At 28.0% G+C, this 21,389-nt stretch overlaps 1 protein-coding gene across 4 annotated transcripts in view; it reads right to left on the minus strand.

Annotated features, from left to right (window-relative positions):
* Positions 1–21,389, minus strand: part of LOC121118779 (prolyl endopeptidase FAP) — a 373,925-nt gene that overhangs the window by 42,826 nt on the left and 309,710 nt on the right. For 3 of the 4 annotated variants that reach the window (XM_071888738.1, XM_071888737.1, XM_071888739.1), the window contains one exon: positions 8,046–8,256. In XM_071888738.1, coding sequence (XP_071744839.1) covers positions 8,046–8,256 — 211 coding nt within the window. Of the gene's footprint in view, positions 1–8,045; positions 8,257–8,793; positions 9,223–17,459; positions 17,606–21,389 lie in introns of those variants that run through there. The other variant, XM_040713366.2, reaches the window with a different exon arrangement.

The raw sequence follows: 21,389 nt of genomic DNA on the forward strand, positions 1-21,389 counted from the left end.
ACTCCAAATATTTGGATTTCGTGTAACAGTACCAGTTGCATTAGTTTGAGCAAAAATTTACTCAACTTTATACAAAACTCTGATCAAAGTCGTTCTCATCCTCAGCAGAGATGCCTTGATAACCATTCATTTATTACCTACCATAACACCTATAGTTTTCAATCTTTTATGGAGAATACGATCCACGTGCTTTGCATCAAGGAAAAAGTTATTGCTATTACAATAATAGACATGTTATAATTCGGGCTGTTAAAAATACCAATATCATGCATGTCAGCTGTTTTGCCACTCTCTTAATTTAGTAGCTCAAGAGGGGATTGAGAATAATACTGTATAGGATGACATTTTTTAGATTTTTTTTTTCGTACACCTTAATAATAAAGTGAAGTAAATTGTGTCATTCACCAAACGAAGCACAAATGCAAAGCGACTACTTCATTAAGTCAATCTGTGACACAATAAAAAGTTTGGTTTTCGTTCTGGATTGCTGGATTACAACAGTACTTTTACTATATTAGAATGTTTTTTTGGAACTTAAGTGAGCTACTCTACTTTTTATTAAAAAAATAGTGGTTGAAAAACAAATGGAACAAATTTTAGAGAGGAATGGGTCTCATGCAGATACTATGGCAGCCACATGTTCTCACTCCAAAAGTGCAAGAAAGTGATTTTTCACCATTTTTGCACTGACTTTGCTGTATGTGTTCGTGTGCTCTGTTCTGCTAAATGGAGAAAGCACTTTCCCAGTGCTGTTTCTGGATCGAGGAACGTACTTGGGACTGTAACATGTCCACATTTCTACGTTTATTGACCTTCATACCCTCGGGAATAAATATCAAGGGCGTCTTCATCTCATAGGAGGAAAGCCGTCCAGACTATTACCAAGCCCAAATTTCGATCCCTTAATATGTTGCAACCCTGCAAGGGAATATCATTGATGCTCCGACCCAGCACCTAGTCGTTGTGGTTGTTTTAAGCCAGCTCCAAGTTAAATAACATAGTTTCTTGAGGCACACCAGCCTCATGAGCCATTGTTCTAATGGAGCAATCTTTTTGCGGTTGATCTTTGACCTCATTGCCTCGAAAAACCTGGTTGTCCTCATGGATCTTGGCCGAACCCTTATGCACCTTTTCTTGACATTCTTGGTCTCTTTGTACCGCTTGGTTTTTCAAAGCATTGGTTATGGCCCTACAGCTCTTCCCTTCAAAATTGAGTGAAATCATGGTGTGCCTCGGGTTCATAATGTCGTCGTTAGAGTTTCAAGAATACGTTTAAAAAAAAGTTTTTTCAACAATAAAAAATATGGAAGTTGCGTTAATAATATGCTTAAAACAAAATTAAAAAGTATAAGCCTATTTAGGAGAAATATTATGATGAGGTTGCTGTCTTAAGACTTATGGATCACCTTGTATAGAATATTTATTGGGTAATTAGTTCCGTGAATATATTTGACTGCTTGAGACTGTTAGTCAAACTACGAACTAATATTGAATATTTATCGTTTGTATGAAATAATGCAATTTATAACTAGATAAAAATGTCTTAATATATTTAAAAAATCTAACTATGTAAAATTTTAAAAGGATTGAATTTCTGTTTTAGCAGGGTATTTCCGTCAAATGAATAAATAAATTTATATAATTTAGTTCAAAACGTCCATATTGTACAAGGAAGCATAGATTCCTGTTTGATAAATTTTAATAATTATTATTGAACAGTCTTGAATAACTATTTTAATTCTATTTATATTTTTAAAAATTTTCATCGTTATGTAATAAGAAAATGAGATCTAGAAGGATGGATAAGGAAACTATGTGTGTATCGAAAACTAAAAAAAATTATTTGGAATTGTTACAGGTTTAATTTCTGTAATTCGATTAGCCACATTTACTAAACTTTGTTCAGATGTTGGCAAGTGTTTTACCATTTATAATCTTCAATGTAGCCTACAATGACTCTAATAATGGCATTGATGCTTCACCGGAAGCTCTGATGGGAGACAATAATAAAATTGGGGATCATGGAATTCCAATGCTCATCAATAGAACCCTTGAGGGCTTTGAGATTTAATGACCTTGTATAGAATGCCCCAGCCTTGACATACAGCTAGAAGGAAAATTCGAGTGGTTTGACATCTAGTAAGTATGGTGGCAACATTGTTTTCACCTAGAATGTATTACTGGTTTCCCAAAAGGACTGTTTCACCTTAGCTGTGTCTTATTGAAGCTAGATTGTCTTGATACCAATGTCGTCGTTATTAGCCTTCTTGACGTTGTAAATAGTCTGCCTGCTTACTTAAGTTAAGTGTGGATTTTCTGTGTGTGTGTGTTCCACGTGAAGTAGAGCAGAAATCTTGATTCTTTTGTCTCTTTGAAAGGTCATTTTTCGACTGATTGTATTATTTTTTAAGGGGGAGTGAATACACAAAGTTTGTCAGATGGTGGGAGGAATTGTCAACTTTTCCCTTGTGTTTTTCTAAATCCTCTCTTTTATAAATGTGCAAGTTTCAACTACGCAACCGTTAATGCATATTTATTATTAAGAATTACATTTCACCATGTAAGTAATATTTTTTTGACCAGTGCAACGAATTTGTCATTTAAACATTAATTTATTAATTATCCTTCATATTGTTATAACTATTTTATAGTTTTTCTTATAAGATAGATTAATTTTTGTAGACATGTTCTTACAGCTTATATATATATTTTTCTTCTGAAAAACACATATTAATTGTATTCTATCCGTTTGTATTTAGACCAATTATTTAAGTCAAAAAATCATAACCAATCGTAAGATTTAAGCAATTATCACATAATTATTCATTGTAATAGAAAATTATTTGTCTTGATATGTAACTACAACATATGTACTTTAATATCATTTAGAAATGAGTATTTATAGTTAGTACGATGAATTAATTACAACCATTTTTTTTCTTCTGTTACGTATTCTAACGCTGCAAGTAAAGTGGGTACATTTAGACATAGATAATAATTTCTACAATATGATAAATATTTTATTATTTTATAAAAAGGTACTTAGCCCCAAAAAAAGGTCAGATATTTATAGAAAGATGATATTCTTGTGGTTTATATTAACGATCCAAAACTGTTGGCAACATACCACTTCTGTTTCATACCAAAATTGAGGCTTTTTAACACCAAATAGGTAATATTTATATATTTTCCATGAAGGTTATTTGAAAATTTTAAAGTCTAATTGGAAATATTATTGTTTATATCAACCTTGTTAATGGGATAATAGTGTGACTAATTACTCTTTTAATTAACGGATGAATGAATAAGTTAGAGTACAGGTTTATACAGAACGTAACTTATTCGAATACGTCAAGGCCCATAAATAAAAAAATACAGAAAAATAACTTTTTTGTCAAACTCAACGCAAATGTACCTTCATCAGATAATACGCTAAATTTGAGCATTAAAAAAGTTCTGAGCAAATATGAGTTATGAGCAAAAAAAAACAAAAAAAAACCAAAAACTAGACAATATCCATCAATGATATTATACATAAAAATACCATAAGCCATTAGTTTAAATATCACTTAATTTTTATGGAAATAAGGATAACGTTTTCTCATTATCTCCTTAATACCTAAAATATAATCACATCTTTTGCAGTTGGTAGTTAAATTTACATAACCATTAGTGATTTTTCGAATATACAAAAAATCAAATACACAGTTATTTACTTTGAGAAATAGGAACCCGTGCACGAATGCCAGAACAAGCCATTCAATCTTTCTTTCCTATGGATGATTCCTAGTTCAATGCAAAATCAGACAGGGAAAACAGATATTGCCATTTTAAAATTGTAGAAAGACAATGCAGGTATTTCTTTCAATACCCATATAGATATCACATGTATTGCCAATGTGAATATTTTAAATATAGATTGTCTACATATGAAAATATTTGAAACGTCCCTAATTAGTAAATTTACATAAACTAAACCCTTTAACTTAGTTTTGTCATGATACCAATATTTTAAAACCAGTTCTGAGTTTGAAATCAGTATTTGTATTTTGAGACTTTTTGACAACTCTCATCTACTGCAAGAGTTTTACTTGGTATTGGAATGTGAGGGGTCACGAGCTAACAAATTTGATGGTTTTTTGTAATATTTTTTTTTATAAAGTAATTTTTTTGGAAGGGCGTGAGGAATTTACATTAAAATATAAAGCTTACATCTTTTATAGACCAATATTGTTTAATATAATGACGCTGTAAGTTCCGGTAATTATACCAATTTATTATAATAAAGTTTTAAATGCGTCAGTAACTTGAAGAAATATGCATAATTATCTCCTTAGAATTGTACAACAGTCTTTTTCAAACTTTTTTTAATCGCAGAGGTGATTAATGAAATAACTAACAATTTTGTGGTTTGTTTATTTTTAATTATCCGAAAAATGAAATTTACAGCACACCAGCTTATTTTCGAGGGTAAACAGTTTGAGAAAAAGTAATACATATAAAGTTAATGAAGGAAGTTCAATCAAACATTGAATGATGCTGTTGATAGTGAGTGGGAAAGAGTCAATGTCTATTGTACGTCGGCAAACATACAATCAATGACTTGGACAAAAGAAAATTAATGTTTCTTCTTTTTTTTAAGAAACAATGTGTGTAGTTATTGTATATATTTCATTCATATTGCGGAAATATATGTACATATATTAAGGTGAGCGTAATATTTCAATTTTGCATTAACAAGCTTCACCTCTTATTCGTATTTTCTATCATTATAATGAACTTATCTGTGCAAATGTAAAATTTTCTTTATTCGAGATTTAATGAAATTAATTAATTGTTTTGAAAAAAAGTCGTTCCTTTGGTATTCCTTTTGATTTCTTGTATTTTTCTTTATTTCAATGAGAGGACTGACGCGTATAACAGTAACTACAAAATTTTAATATTGTAACTATTATTTTATATAGTACACCACTTCATCATAAAAATTAATAGATACTTATTGGATTCCTAAAATCAGAATAAAGTAACGAATATTTCGTAGAAATATCTATTAAAAGTAAAAATTGAAAGTTTTTAGGCCAAGATTAACAAACTATCTATATGACACAAGTATTAAACTGTTTATCATATAATTAAATACGTATATTTACTGGGTTTACTTAAATAACCCACTTCACTGACCTTGTTATATAAATTATGTTTACTTAATTAGGTTAAAATAACAGATCCAAATCTACCCATAAAATAGTGAATATTTGAAGTAAAAGAGACGAAAATATTATTTTCTATAGATTGCTCACACCCAATTATGTAAGTAAATAATGACATATTTTGAAACTCTTGTTCATTTGTTTGTTATAAATAGTTAATTTTTGAAGAAATGTTAAAAATATATTTAATTCTAAAAATGGGAATTTTATGGGGAAAAAAAAAAAAAAAAATGGAGCAATGTGGAGAAAAAATTGTAAGCCAGGATAACAGAAACAGACTGGGTCATAGGTCATACCACTCCAAATTCTCTAAATCCTTTGAAAGTACCAGAAATTTTCTGGAAAATGAAAGAAATAATTTACTCTGTCAGATGCTATCAGGTTCCGATTCAAATATCTATTGAAAAAGCCAAAGAACGAGAGCTGGATATTTTGGGAAACTTTGCTGAAAAGAAACACTATTTATTTCCTATCTAAGATTTTCAAAATCTAAGAATCATGAAATAGAGTGAAGCATTCCAATGTTTCAATAACTAATACAATTATATAATTTAAAAATTCACACCTTATTTTTTCCATCCATCTCCATGTCTGGATATCAATGATGACCTTCAGAATAATAACAATTTGTAATATAGCGTACAGTTTTAATAAGTTTATTTGATAATTTACTTTCTAAATCTTAATATTACTTTATTTAAAATACATTAATTTTATTAAATTCCATTTTTATAGTTTTTGGCCACTTTTCAGAAATTATCGTCTGTGTCTTCAAACTATATTGTATGATACTATAAATATTTGTATTATTCTATGAGAAATTTTCGTGAGGAAACGGATATGACTAAAATATTGAACTTTGTATTATTAACAGTAGACCAACTTAAAATTAAATTTTGGATTTTATAACTCTAAGTTCTTAAGGATGAAAAAATAGCATTTTGAGGAATATTTGATTAGGAATATATCGTAAGTCAAAGTAATGGTAGCAAGTGTAATAATGTATCATTAAAAACTATTAGTTAGCTTAACAAAATTTAAATTATATATATATTCTTTTTATTATGAAAAAAAGGATGGACACCTTAGTCTGTGACCTTATATTTTCAAACCTTCCAATGTCTTAAATTTTTTTTAAATGTTAACAATTAAGGTAAGGTAACCCCTTATAATTGAAAAATTATAATTAAAAATGTCCTCTACTAAAAAAAAGAATTAACGAATTTGTTAGAAATTAGACTCACCCTAATATATATGTATATTTATTTATATCCATTTACAGAACATAAATTTTCAATATGGAACAAAATGTTTTTATTTTGTTTTGCTTTCTGTATGAGAATAGTAGAAAGTAAGGATGTAAACAGGGTTGTGATTCATTGTGGTGTAATAAAAAACGAATAAAAGAGCTCTTCAAAAATACATACATACAATATGAAAAATGATACTCGAGTAATTTTTTAAAGCGGCTAATAAAACCCCATTGGCACTAAGTAAAGACAAAAAATGATATTTTTCTTTATCAAATGTAAAGCTCTTTAAAATGATATCCTTATTGAATCCTCCTACCAACCTTCCTTCTAAGAAGAAATATAAAGGCTCAACAAATATTTTGTTGATAACTAATTTTTCCAACTCTTATATTATATTCCTCCATTTAATGAGTAGGCCATTGCTCACAGTTAGAAAGCTTATTAAAAAAACGATTTTTAAGCATTCAAAAGAGTAGAGTTTCAATATTCATATTTGTGAGATAACGTCATGTCTAGAGATTTTAAAATTGTTGTAATCCTCGCGAGTGGTAATTAAGAAAGTTAAGTTTATAACCTGCAAGATAGTAATGCTCATATTGATTACAAAAGGAACAATTATAAGTTCAAAGTTTCTACTAATTAATTGAAGCCAATAATGGAACACACCTTTCAGCACAGAATTAAAAACTGATTTAATTTTTTAACTGGATTTTCAGGTTTCATACACACTTGAGATTATATTAATTAGGCACTATCATTCTTCAGATTCATTTTAGACCATTAAAACAATCACTAAATTATAAAAAATATAAATAAAAATAATGCAAAAGGGGTTTTTATTATTATAAAAGTGTATTTATTAATTCTGTATCTTCTTTGAACTCGACATATTTCCATTTTTAGACTGAAAAATGATGAAAAACGACACTTTGTTTTTTGCCTTTATAACTTATTCATGATTTATAATGATAAACAATATTACAGCTTATATTGTAAAAAAATATTCCACATTTTCATTAAAAAAAGAACTACATACTAAGGATTTTTGTTCGATTTTGTAATTTTAAATGGGGTTTTAAATAGAAAACATTATCTGAATATTGTGTACGATTTCAATATCGATTTTATGATATCATACCCCTTTATACATATTAATAATTAATATTTATTAATTTCTTAACTAGTCATTTTCTTTGGATTTTTTTTATTGCGTTGTGTCTCACGACAATAACACAAAACATACGGCCATTGCAACAAAGGAGTACCTCAAGAGAAAGTACATCAAATTCAGTAGCCTAGCCAGTCTTTGGACCTCAATTATTTCCTCTACTGTATATTTGCAATTGCATTTGTAAAGTTTTTGAGCCACAAAATTGTTAAAATTCTCTGATCGAAGATTCAAAAACTCATATATCAAATATCATACGTATGGTGTTAATTGGTTAAATGAAAATTAGTTCAAGATTAAGGAAAATATATTATCTATTTACGAACATATTATTGGTCTTTCTCTTTCTGAACATGGAAAGGTAGTGAGGTACAATAAAATCACATCAGAAACAAATAATATCATTTTTCTTACCTGAAACCCAAGATCCGTTAAAAAATTTCCCTGATAAATTATTACTCAGGAAATCCGAAAAGGAAATTTTTTCTCCCTTTGGTGATGTATCTGGTGGCGGAGTCATCCATAAGACGGATAAAAGAATAAGTCCCAGCACTGCAAGAATGACAACAATTGCTATCAACATCCCCTTCCAATTTCTATCTGATCCAGAGGTCGCTACCAGCTCCTGAAAAATGTAATTTGCTGTTATATATAAATATTTAGTAAATTGTCTAGTTATTAATATCATTGCATAAAATTATAGTAGGCTGTCACGTGGGACATACATGAATGCTCGTGATTCATTAGATTGTTTATGCACACATACATGTTACACACAATAGAGGGGAACTTTTTTGTTTCTTAAAAGCTTTAAATGAATTTCATTATGTAGATAGCTTTTTATTATTACAAAAGACATTACCTATTTTCCTTTTATTAACAAAATATAAATTTAAGTAATTCTTTAACGTTTTAAAACATGTGAAAAACAATTTCTCCTGGATAAATAACTGAATTATATCTTTCTAAGTATTTGATAAATCACACAAAAAAATTAAACTTAATTAAAGGAAGTTTTTTTATTTATTTATGAGAACCATTAATTTTGCTTTCCTGTCTTCTCCTTTTTTTTCATTTCCTAGCTAAATCATTTTATGTAAATTTACAGAATTTAAATATGTATATTTTAAATATACCCATGTCCCCAGTTTTCAAACCTTACCTCAATAATATCATCAAGGGTCTTCCCATCTTTATGCACCCAGGAAGTGGGTGTTTTTGATCCGGCAGGAAAGCTTTGCGTGACCATTTTAGCCAAGGATTGCTTACGCGTATTTTTATTACGTGTTCGTCCTCCTCCTCCGGAGTTGTTTCCGGAGCTGAGTGCATGCATATTTATATACAACTAATAATGAAATAGGAGATGTTTTCAAATTGGTCACAAAATCATGAGAAGTAAATACAAAAGGAGGACTATTGGTTCATTCTACATATGTTTTATTGGTTGTTTGTAGTTCTTCGTCTTCGGTTTTTTCTACGATACTTTGATCTTTTTATACGTTTGAAAAACGTCTTTTAAAAAACGCGGATTCTAAATATTTTTCCATGATAGCTACATTGCTTTTGTTCAATTACTTATAATTCTATATAACTTGGAAGAATATAATCATTAGCAGATCCAATTTTTAGTTCGATTCTTGTAATAATTATTACAGGTACATATAATAACTAATATTCCATGTTTCACTTTTCATGAGGCTTATTCATTTCTCAAATGATAAATGATACTCAATTTCCAATACATCATTTGAAAATGGTAGTTTTTATAATAATATATATGTTGTAACATAGTATCTAAAGATATTAGTTTTCCTATTGTAACTCTGAGTAAAAAAACCAATTTTACACTCTCAATCGATTAATTTGTTAAAAATAACATTTAACGAATTAATCGAGTATAAATCTAAATTAAGAATACATTCTTCATTTTTATAGTAATAATATGGATTTTTTCTTCTGCTTAATTATCTTTTTTGCAAATAATTAATACATTGACAAGTAGAGAAAAAGATGGAAAAATGAAATTGGAGAGCTTGTTATTGTAAGTTTGTACATATATACATAAAATTGTCTAAACGTAAGCCTTTTTTACCGAAAAGGCATTGTGATTGTACTTCTATTAAATAGTTATATTAGTTTTCATGTTGCATCATTATTCTGGAAGTAGTTTACTTTGGATTAAACTTATTCAAAAAAAAAAAATTATTAAAAGAATATAGACTTTTATTGTTATGATATGTAAAACTTTTTAGCCTTTAAATAATAACTATAAAGCCATCTGTAAAAATCTAAGAATGAATTTTCGTTAACATTATGCTTTTGGAAATTTGACCATTTTATTTAATAGCTAGAATTGACACTCGGTCGAGTGTAAAACTCCAGCTTAAAGTATTTTCCCTAAAAATTAACAGTTATTTGATTGTTGTATCTCAATTTGTTCAAAAGTAATGGTATATTTGCATTTTTAACGTTCTGTGTGAAAACTTATTGACTTCTTATTGTCAACATAAATAAACGTCCCGCAAAGATTATTTTATCAGAATCGGTCCGTAACCTTTTCCGTAATATTACTTACAGCTAGACCAATCGAGGTAAAAACATAAAATCCGTTGAATATTGAATCAAGATAAAAGGAGTTGTAAGGTAGTATTTTTCCCACGTTCAAGGCTGAGTGTTTTACATTCTTATTTAACTAGTAGTGTTTCATTGATATATATGTTCGACACATTCATTTTTAATCTATTCTGGTTTCGATTTTTTTTATGGTTAATCAACAAATTATCAAAAAAAAAAAAAAAAAAAAATAAGGAATGTTTCGTATTGTCACATTTAAGGCAAAACTGTGTATTGCTCAGAAAATAAAATTAGTAAATAATGAATTTAAAATAAACACTGGTATTGTGGTCAAAACTACCATATTCGAGACCGAATCTTTTTTTAGGATTTAAGCAAGACTTTACTATTACTTTAAGATCACGTCCACACGGAAATGTTTTCTTAAGAAGCCGCTACATTTTGTTCGTTTTGGCTCTGCATCCACACGAGGTCGGTGTTTTATTTAATCTAAAACGATATTTTTTGAAAACCCTGTTTACACATAAAATGACTTGTCCAATCAACTTGAGCAAACTGTAACTTTGATGATTATAACATGGTGATTTATTTTCCTTTCTAAAAATTATTTCTAACAGAGCTGGATTTTGTATTTCACTATTCCTTTTGATTTTTATGAAGTTAAAGGAGGCAGATAAATATAATATCGTATATAAATCCACCCATTATTATTTTCTCTATTCTATAACTTTGTTCCTCACATATATGTATTAATAAATAAGTCTCCAATATGTGGTATTTTTAGATGTTTATCGGTATAATCTTTGGGGTAGGTGAAAATCCTCTGCATGGAATCTCTATCATTATCAAGTCAATACAAATTTGAATTTTTCCTTTTTCAAGATTTTTTTTTCTTCTATCAATGACATAAATATATATTCTTCATACATTGTTTGATGGATTTTAAATTTTTTGCAAAAATAAAGGCATTTTATATAAATATGTTCTACCTACTAAATGTTGATGACTTTATTGAATGTTATTTCTTAGAAATGAGTGCCTGTTCTTTCTAAAAAAGTTTAATAAGGTCTATTTAAGGAAATTAAGGTAATATGAGTTGATCATCTACTTATTTTGATTAAAGTAAAACCCGTTTTTATATAGACATAATTGGATATTATAACTACTTATATTACATGTTACAGTCCTTTTTTTCTCCAAACATGTTTAGAACACATTAATAATTCTGATTATCTCAATTATACGTAATTATTTTTCCTTTCACAAATTAAGTACATTGTAACTACATCTCAAATAATTATATCAAGTATTTCCATAGCCGGATCACTATACACTTATAAAACTTGGGAAATAGCTAATTAAAAAAACTTCCTCAAGTATAAAATACTTAGATTTTAAGCAACCAACCTATATCCAAAATGCTAATATGAAGATTTTTCCAACTACTCAGATTTTTTTTCTTTTTAATCTCCTTCAGTGCTTTTTTACTCATTAATACTATGTCTAAAAAAATAAGTATTTGAAGGTGTTTTTGCTTAATATAGAAAATAAATAAATTGTAGGCCCCTAACAAAAAAATAAAAAATAAATAAACTATAGAATAGATTTGGATTCTTCAATTAGTTATTTTCATTTCTATTAATAGATTGGTCTGCTTAATATTTCGAAAATGCTTCTTTCAAAGTTAAAAAACTAATCTTATGGTAGGATCCCTTTGAGAAGTCTTATCAGAGCCAAACAAATATCAGAAACCAGAAACTGACTCTAAAGCAGGGGTACTTAATTAACGGGTCGTGAGCCATTAGATACTAGAAAATGAAGAAAGTCTAATTTTTTTCTGTTTCAAGTACCGTAGAAACGGTGTTTGATATGGTGGTAATAGTTCCGGAAAATTTGCCATGAGATTAATCTCTATTTGAAAAAAAAAAAAAAAAAAAAAAAAGAATGGGTAATATCTCGTTTCCTTGATTTTTATTAATGTACCACATCAAGTTTCTTTACTATAAGCAAAATACAACAATATTTCATTGTGTTAGGAATAGAAATGACTGGTTTTTCGCTAAAGTAAGGTTTAAAAAAATATATATGTAATGATTCATCTTGTTTCCCAAATCATCCAATATATTCACAGAAATAACTACACAGACTGTTTATAGTATGTGTCTATACTTTATTAAATCTTTTGGGGTTCATCCAGGGAAGAAATAAAAGTGTTGTTTTTATATATAAAAAACTCGAGGTCATTGGTTTGAGTTCTAAATATAAAACGCTAAGAATGTATTTAATTTAAGTACTATGACTCAATTTTTTTTTTTTTTCATATCTCCCCCTCTATAAAAAGACTGCATTTTTTCAATTATTTTAGCTTGAATATAATATACATAATTTATTTGTTCAAAATTTGGATCTATGTAAAAGTAATAATAACTTATATTTCATCGTGTTGTTCCATAAATAAGTACTTATAAAAGTATCAAGCATTATGGCAGTATTCGAGTAAATAATAGTATTGTTTTTTCTCACTATAAATAATCAAAAACTTTCACGAGATAAATAAAAAGTATTATAGAAAAATCAAGGAACTATCCAATTCGGAGTAGTAGTAAAGAAACATAGCTAATCGATTAATCATTAAAACGATTATTCCAATAATTAATTAATAATTGAAAGGCAGAATATTTGCAGATATAAAGAGCATTTGTTGCACATGTTCTGAAAAGTTTTCAACCTAACATTTTTCTCAAGTTTTTATTTCATTTTTCAACATTATTCATAACTCTACACACTTCTTCCAGCGATGATACCATCTCTTTATACCTTCCAAATAGTATTCAACATTTTCCTCTGCAAAATAATTATTCACGAGACATTTTTTCGCTCAATTACTCCGAGTTGGATTAACTTAGACGCGTCAAATTTTAACACAACAAACCTTTATATGTCTAATATTGCTTGAATCTCTTTAAAAGTTACATTTCTCAAACAAATATTTAATAACATCTCGACACTTAATTGTTTCATTTTTCACAAAAACGCTCACGTCAAGTCACTCAAACGACTGTAACATGATAACTGTGGCTCCGAAATGGATGAAACTTTGTTGAGTAACTCCCAACACATACAAGATGGATGACTAGTATTGACTCACAAGTGATACCATCTTCATATTGAGGTTAAAAAATTTTCAGACCACCTTTGCATTGTCAATTTTCATATTATATGAAAATTGTAATTTGTATAATTTGTATTTTTCAAAACCTGTAGTTGCACTATAACACCAGGCATTCTTAATTATTTATAATTTATTTCGTATCGATCAGATAAAATTACTTATGTATTTTACAACTTGATGTTACAATAGAACTATTGTTTTTGTAATTATTTATTATTATTTCATTATACAGCCATAAATTACACCATTATCCGACATCTAACGCAATATCAATCATTTTATAATGTTTAAATAATTGTCCGTCAATTTCTTATTTTAAAATGTTTCTGCCATTTTTCTTGTATTTAAACTTGTACATTCTGCTAGTACAAATTACAAGTTGTAGACAACATTTATAATTTTTTTAAATTTCATGGATCACAAGGAAGAAATTTAGGACCAATGTTCAGATACTAGTATTGTAACACAATCATTATTTTCAAATTGTTTCCGGTACAAAAATATTAGCTTTAAAACAAAAATATAATACAACTTTTTTGTTAAAGACCATTACTTACAAGGCTGCTCAAAGAATTTTTGTTTCGAGTTACGTCATCAACTGGCCCATGATTTTAGTGAAGCAATATTTTAAATTTTTATTAAAACTGTACTTGTAACTCAATTACATATAAAAATAATAAGAACAATAGTAAAACTTAATCAATTATACATTATATGTTAATTAAATCTTGCTAAATATAATTATTCAATTTTTTATTTACAAATGATTAACTAATTACAAATGTATATATCTATATTCATAATTTTAAGGAGTAAATTCTTCATTGAAAACGCTTCATCCCATTTTTGGGAGGGGTGATATAGTTTAATTTGCTTTAAAAAAGTCTAAATTACACTATGCACCCATTAACTATGGACTATGAGCCACACAAGACCGATAAAATATCCATAAAAATAAGTATTTTTGATGAAGAGTTGATAATTACGTGCGTAAATAGTATATAATTTGCTTAAGGGTTATAATTTAATGAGAAGAATAAGAAACACTTATTAATGATTTATTTCATTAAATAAAATAGGTACTATTATTGAGCATTTTCACTCACGTCATAAAAATATCATAATTGAAGGCGAAACTTTCCTAGGTGTCCATAATATATGTAATAAACTACATAAACAAGAAAAAATTCTAACTAACCTTGATAAAACTTTAGTACATGGCTTAAAAAAAAACTTAACACATGCATTGAATACTACTTTATGCCGATGAAAAAAAGTGATATTTTAATTAATGCTATGTTAAAATAAAATTAATATTTGAGGAATATATTTGTGAGATGAAATAAGGTTTAAGTCCTTTTATTTGTTGGTCTTATTTTGACATCCAAATACACGCCAACAGCTCATTATTTCCTTAATATTAATGGATTTTTTTTTTTTTTTCTGGTTGTGAGTTAAAGAAGGACTAACACTTGTAACTCCAACAAATCATTAGTGTTACTCTCCGTCTTTCATAAACACCCACAATAGAAGTTACTTTAAATTCAGAGTTATTTCTTCAAGAATAATGATAACAGCTTTGAAAAAACCAATAATCAGATTGTCAACTAAAAATCAAAAATTTGCACGTATTGAATTCATATTTTATACAACTTTAAAGATAATTAGCGCATACCTTTATCTGCATATCTATATCAATGATACTGATTTGTTGATAGCACTTTTGTGTATAGAAAAAAAATGCAACAGAAAGGAAACATTCTTATGGGGATAAGTTAAAATAGTTGCTATATACACAGTAATTAACAATTTTTTATAAGCATAAATCACATATTTATTTTATTTGCGTACATGGTACTACTACCTGAGGAGAATATGTTATTAAATACAAGTGAAGCAAAGTAACTAATTAAACAAGATGTAATATCAATTGTTTGCAAATAATACACACGAACAAAAATGTGAATTTTACTATTAAAAGCGAAAAATATATGTACACAACAAATATGCAAAAATAAAGGATTTTTAAATGAAAATTTGCAAAAAAAAAGGTATAATCATTTTGTATGTTAACTGCAATAAAAAGTAAACTTAATGCTAATGAAAAAGCTTTAATTGCAGTAAACTTTATTTTTAACATTTCAACTGAATATTTTAAGTTAAAAATGTGTATTAAAAGTTTTGGATTGATTATTTCGCTCTATTTTCTACAAAGATCTCTTATTCTAGGGAAAATTACTTTAACAAAGAATATGGCCCCTTAGGCCATTTTGGTAAAATAGAAGTCATTGTAAGATTTTTTAAACGTATTGTATTGTGGCTTTTTATTTACAAGATCTATTTTTGTTTTTATGTGTATTCATTATTTGCACTGTTTTTGTAGAATATAAATAAATTATTTTAATCAAAAAAAAAGTCATTTTAATTATAATTTTATGTTGGATTTGTTATATTTATATTTGGTTATCATTAAAAAATATTATTCAACTTGCCATTCATAGTTTAAAAAATTTACAAAATAGTACTTGATGATTTTAGGTTTTCCTGCAATATCAAACATAACTTAGCAAAATCTAACCCAATTTGAAGTTATTGTTGTTGAAAAGAAAAGCAATATTACCTTAGATCCCTAACATTTTATGTCCAATAAAATGACATGTACTACGTAAAAAAGGCTTGATATGCCTCAAACTATGCAATAATTCGTTTTTTATAGTTCTAAGCAGATTTTTTTCTATAGGATAAAACTTAAAATCGGGGCAGTCTTATGTGTATTGCTAATAGTTTAAAAAAAGTTAAATTAGTAGCTCTTAACCGAATACTTAATCACAACAACTTTAGCATCCGAATTTTAAGTAATAAAAAACAAATTTTATTAATAAATAGCCTATTAAGGTTTTACTATTTGTTCAATTTTTTTATTATTGCTTTTTTATTTTAAAACAAAGCATAAATCAAAGGTATATACATGAAAGTATTTATGACAGTTATAAAAGTTGTCTTCGCCTAACTATCAATCACTACACTTAACATACATATGTATTATATGCATGTATGCTTTTTCAAGGAGGGCTCTTGAAGGTGGTGTAGATCCTCTCAAAAGGTTTATTCGACAGAAAGGAACATGGAATCGACTAATTGTACACTTATTTATTTATTAATGTTGTTTAAGTCTTGCTTCCACTTAAAAAAAAATATTTTGCAATATGTTATTTTTTTGTTTTTATAGTAAAATATCAATCAATTAACGGAATTTTCAATTTATTTTCATGTTTTTTGTTGCTAAATACTTTAGAAAGGGAACGGACTATTCACATAAAAAATAAATAATATATGCTTGAAGACTAAACCACGGAAACGGTTAGCCAGACCAATAAACAGCAAATACTTCAGCTGATGTTCAGTTGGTAACTATAATGAATTTTGAAAACAATTTATTTGTAAAAACATTCTTTTCTACTAAAAAGAAAATCTGAGAAATGGTCAAAATATGATTGAAAAGGTTTATGGGCAATTTTGTAAATAAATAACTACCATTTAATTTAATACATTAATCAATAAATATTTGGTACATTAGGGAATATTGAAAAACAACTGTTAAATTGAGACAAACACCAAATAAAAACTTGTAGATAGCATATTCTACAAGTTGTTATAAGAATTAGATGTTAAATGAAAAATTTACAGTGTCATGAAGAGGACAATCCAATAATTGAGTATTCCTTAATATCAACCTATGGAAAGGGTAAAGTTTGACTTTTTGAATGAAATTTATTCATTGACAAGCATTCTTTAGCACAATTAAAAGTTCAAATACCTAAAGGTGTATTACAGGTTATTCCATAATCAATAATAACTGCAATCAATCAAAATGAATTAATTGTTTTATTTGAGTAAAAAAATGAGAATTGTTGTAATTGAATGGGGTGTTATAAATTGAAACTTGTACACAATCTCAATTTGAACATAACATATATATCTAAATATAAACTCTATCCAATAAAAAATCTATAAACCTAGGTGGAAACAACAATGGAGAAATGCAAAAAACTAAATGAATATTCCCTCAAAAGAGTTGAAACCTGTTAATGATTATATATTTATAAAACTGAGTTCTTATTTTCTCTCTCCTCCACTCCTAGCTATGGTCACTAGTAGGAATAATTATCACAAAAATTAAACCACTCTTTCCTCTTCAAGGATTTTCTTTGACGACAAAAGGCAAACTGCGGGATTTTTTTATATTTTTTTTTACTCCGGTGTTTGTGAGAATAAGGAAAGCGGCCTCAATTCCTTTTATTCCCCCCACTCTTGATGTGTGTGTTTTTTTTTCAGAGCGAGTGGTTAACACAAAACGTAAGGCCGAGAATTACGCGCTATCCTCCCTTAAAAACCAAAACTTAATGTATAAAAGGGCGCAACAACTTGATGTTCAAAAAGGAAAAGCCTTAAAAGAAAATCATTGCTCTATGTCTCTGTTGATGAATTGGTGGGTGATTCTTAGCATGATTACGTCGTCAAAGGGAATTAATTGTACCTCATGAGGATTTTCTTTTTTTCATTATCATAGTTATTTTTATATACCCGTCTTTAGAAGGATCAAATGATCACACAATGGTTCAAGTATCCTCATAGGAATAGGGTTATTATTATTTTATATATTGATGCATCCCTCGTTAAAATAGTTGGTACAATAATATATATATCTAATTAGTGACGTGTCACATGCTCAATTATTCTGTTCAAGTATTTCCGAATAGAGTACTACCTTGACATACAGTAGAGGAAATAATTATTTGAACATTTTCCGATATTGTAAATATCCCTAATAATACAGATTTTGTATGGGAGTTCCAAACAATATTTTATATATTCATACATGGGACACAATTTAAAAAGTTTGATAAACACTACATACTTTAATAAGTGAATAAAAAAAAAAATTACAAGGATTAATGTCAAAACAGAGCAAGATAGATGATTTTATCATAAAATAAAAATTGATTCGTAAGTAGTACCATACAGTGCATACCCATTACTGATTTTTCTATCTCAGACACAAGATTGTATATATAGTTCAAAACAAGTTGTAAACGTTGTTTTTTTTGTGATATTTGCTATATGTCGAAAACTAAGTAAGTGAAACAGGCCGGTTTAGCTAGTTTCTATTATACCTGTATAACAAATATTACAGATATTGTATTCATTTGTCACTCAACTACCTTTTATATAAATTATGAGGTTGCTTATGAATGTACATAAATGAACCTTTAAAAAAGAAGATTGCTTTTATATTTATTTTACATACAAATGTTTCCTTTCCAAGGCAAACAAAATATATTACCCACATATTTCCATTCCATAATTACATCTCATTATCTCTGAAACAAGCTGAGGGCATATATAAAAATGTAACTAACATCTAGTGTTGTAAATCATTAGAATTTTCAGTAAGTGAAAAAGTAAACCAAAAATTAAGATGGCAAAACTGACAATTTGAGGAATGTTTTGGAGGAGATCAGCTTATTTCTCCTGACGTTTCATTAGATTCGATATAAGTAGCTATGAGATGAAAAAAATAAACAAGAGTCCTACTCCGTATCAAGTAAAGACATCAGTAGGAATACTCTGAGACAAGCAAAGTCTTACACTTATAATTCTTTATAAATCCTTAGAATTAATCTCCTTCATTATGAGTATTGTTGACAGTATCGGCTGCAGCAAAAAAAGTTAAAAATATACAAAAAAACCATCTTTTGAAGTGACCCCTATTCACCTGATGTAACCCATCAGACTTAACTTTTTGGGTGTATGTTGAGTCCAAGGCCTACACCGTCTGTCACCCAAATATCAAATATCAGCAATTTCAAGGACACTGTCAACCAGCACTGGGATGGCACGTCTGAGGACCACAACCACAATAGATGCAAGGTCTTCCGTGGCCACCTGGAAGACAGCATTGCTGCCAAGTAGGGCTACATTGATGCTTAGGGTAGCCAAGACATCATATTAGTTCTTTTTTTTATTAACAAACCCCAGTACAGCTGGTTGCTGGAATACATCTTGATAAATTTCTAGATTGAAAGTGTAAAGATTTTTTCGCCGCACCCGGGAAGTGAAAGACGACAAAAGTGAAAAATTTGGGTTCTTAATGTCATTTTCATTTTGTTCTAAAAATATTATCAAATTTAATGGAGATACAAGATTTTATAAAATTAAGTATTGTACACTAGATGTATATTTTCAACAATATTGCTCTAATTTGGCTCAAATCATAAGTATTATTTTTCTAAGAATGTTGCAAGTAAATAAATGTTACATATTTGAGATTTGAGTGGTAGAATTGAAGAAAATCAAACATATATCTGAGCGTAATATTCAGTACCAAGAAAATAAATTACATCATCATTATGACAAAAATACAAAATAAAGCATGACAAAAAGGAAATTTTTTTTTCTAATATGGTTGAAAAATATGTTTTTAATCTAAAAACATCCTGTTTCTTGATTTAACTCGATAATTTTTAAGGAACTAGATGAAAAAATATTTTTTTCTGTATTTTTTTTACAAATTTTCTAATTAAAACACGTCAATGTTGGACCTTTTTTCTGGAGGATGGAAAGTTATTTCTGTATAAGACGAATAAAGTGCAAGATATAAAATATCCAACAATAACAAAATTTTAACTTTAGCGATTAGATTATATTCTAATATACATATAACAAGGGTCAGAATCTTCAATAAAAAGGATGTTGCAAACGGTGGAAAGATTTGAATAAATCTTTGATGCATACATAACTCATTAAGATGAATATGCTTAGATGACTTAGGATTGAGTATACGAGTACAAATGTGTTCATCTAAATCCGCAAATACTTATGATTATATATATATGTACATATATATTATGAAAATATAATATTAAAGCACTTTCCATATTCATTGTATGTTGAAAAATGAATACATTCTTGAAAGGAAATCGATCAATAACATTATTCCCATACATAATACATGCGTACATTTTTATGTAGATATACCGTACTTATGTATGTAGTCGTCCAACTACCTTGCGCAGCATCCTCTAAAAGTAAGTTCAACATATTAATAATGTATGACCCCCACGAAATTATACATGAATAATATTATGTGTATGTAACTGGTGGACTTTTTTATTTATTTGAAATTGAGATAAAGTTTAAGCGATATCCCTTACGTATTGCTCGACAGTTTGTAAAATAAAAATAATAAAATTAATTATTTTTTGCATCCAGGGTTAATTACGTCAGATTTCGTTTTGCAACATTTCCTTCAGTCTTTGTCATATTTAGTTTTGTTTTTAATTCGTCAAGAGAAGAAACTTAATGTTTAAGTTTGATGAATCATTCAAAAAATTTGTTTTGATTCGTCTTTGTATCGTAATTGTCATACAAAAATCGTTAAATAATACATTTTGTCTAGTCCTAGCTGACAAAATTGATAGTTCTGATAATTTCTTGTCTTCAGTCATATTTGGAAATGGTATTTTTTTTTAAAGAAACACATTTCTTTTTCCTGCACTCTACAAAAGTCCCATAACTAGTCATTTGTAATCAAGGTTAAGTAAATGTGTGAAGATAACATATGTAAATTTTTGGCTGTTTAAATAATCATTTGAACTGACTTGTCTTCCTTTTCCATTGAGTCTATTCTTAAGTTTAAGTATCAAAATATCCCAATAAATATTTTTAGACTTAAATTAGGTATATTTCGTGTTTGAGAGAACACCTTGCACAATATTGAATAAATACGTAAGAAATATTTTTTTAATAATTAGTTGTACCAATTAGCATCATTATGGATTTTTGAAAAATATATCTTTATTAATAAAGCAAAATTTGTCTGTGGAGGACTCATTTTTAATCACGAACGTGTACAGATAAAGCTTAGCGCTTTATATTAAAAAAGAAACAGGGAGTACAAATATATTTAATGAATTTGAGTTAAGATGAAGTTTAGCTACGAGTGTGTGTAG

The sequence above is a fragment of the Lepeophtheirus salmonis genome, chromosome 5 (genome assembly GCF_016086655.4).
Source record: "Lepeophtheirus salmonis chromosome 5, UVic_Lsal_1.4, whole genome shotgun sequence".
NCBI lineage: Eukaryota > Metazoa > Arthropoda > Copepoda > Siphonostomatoida > Caligidae > Lepeophtheirus > Lepeophtheirus salmonis.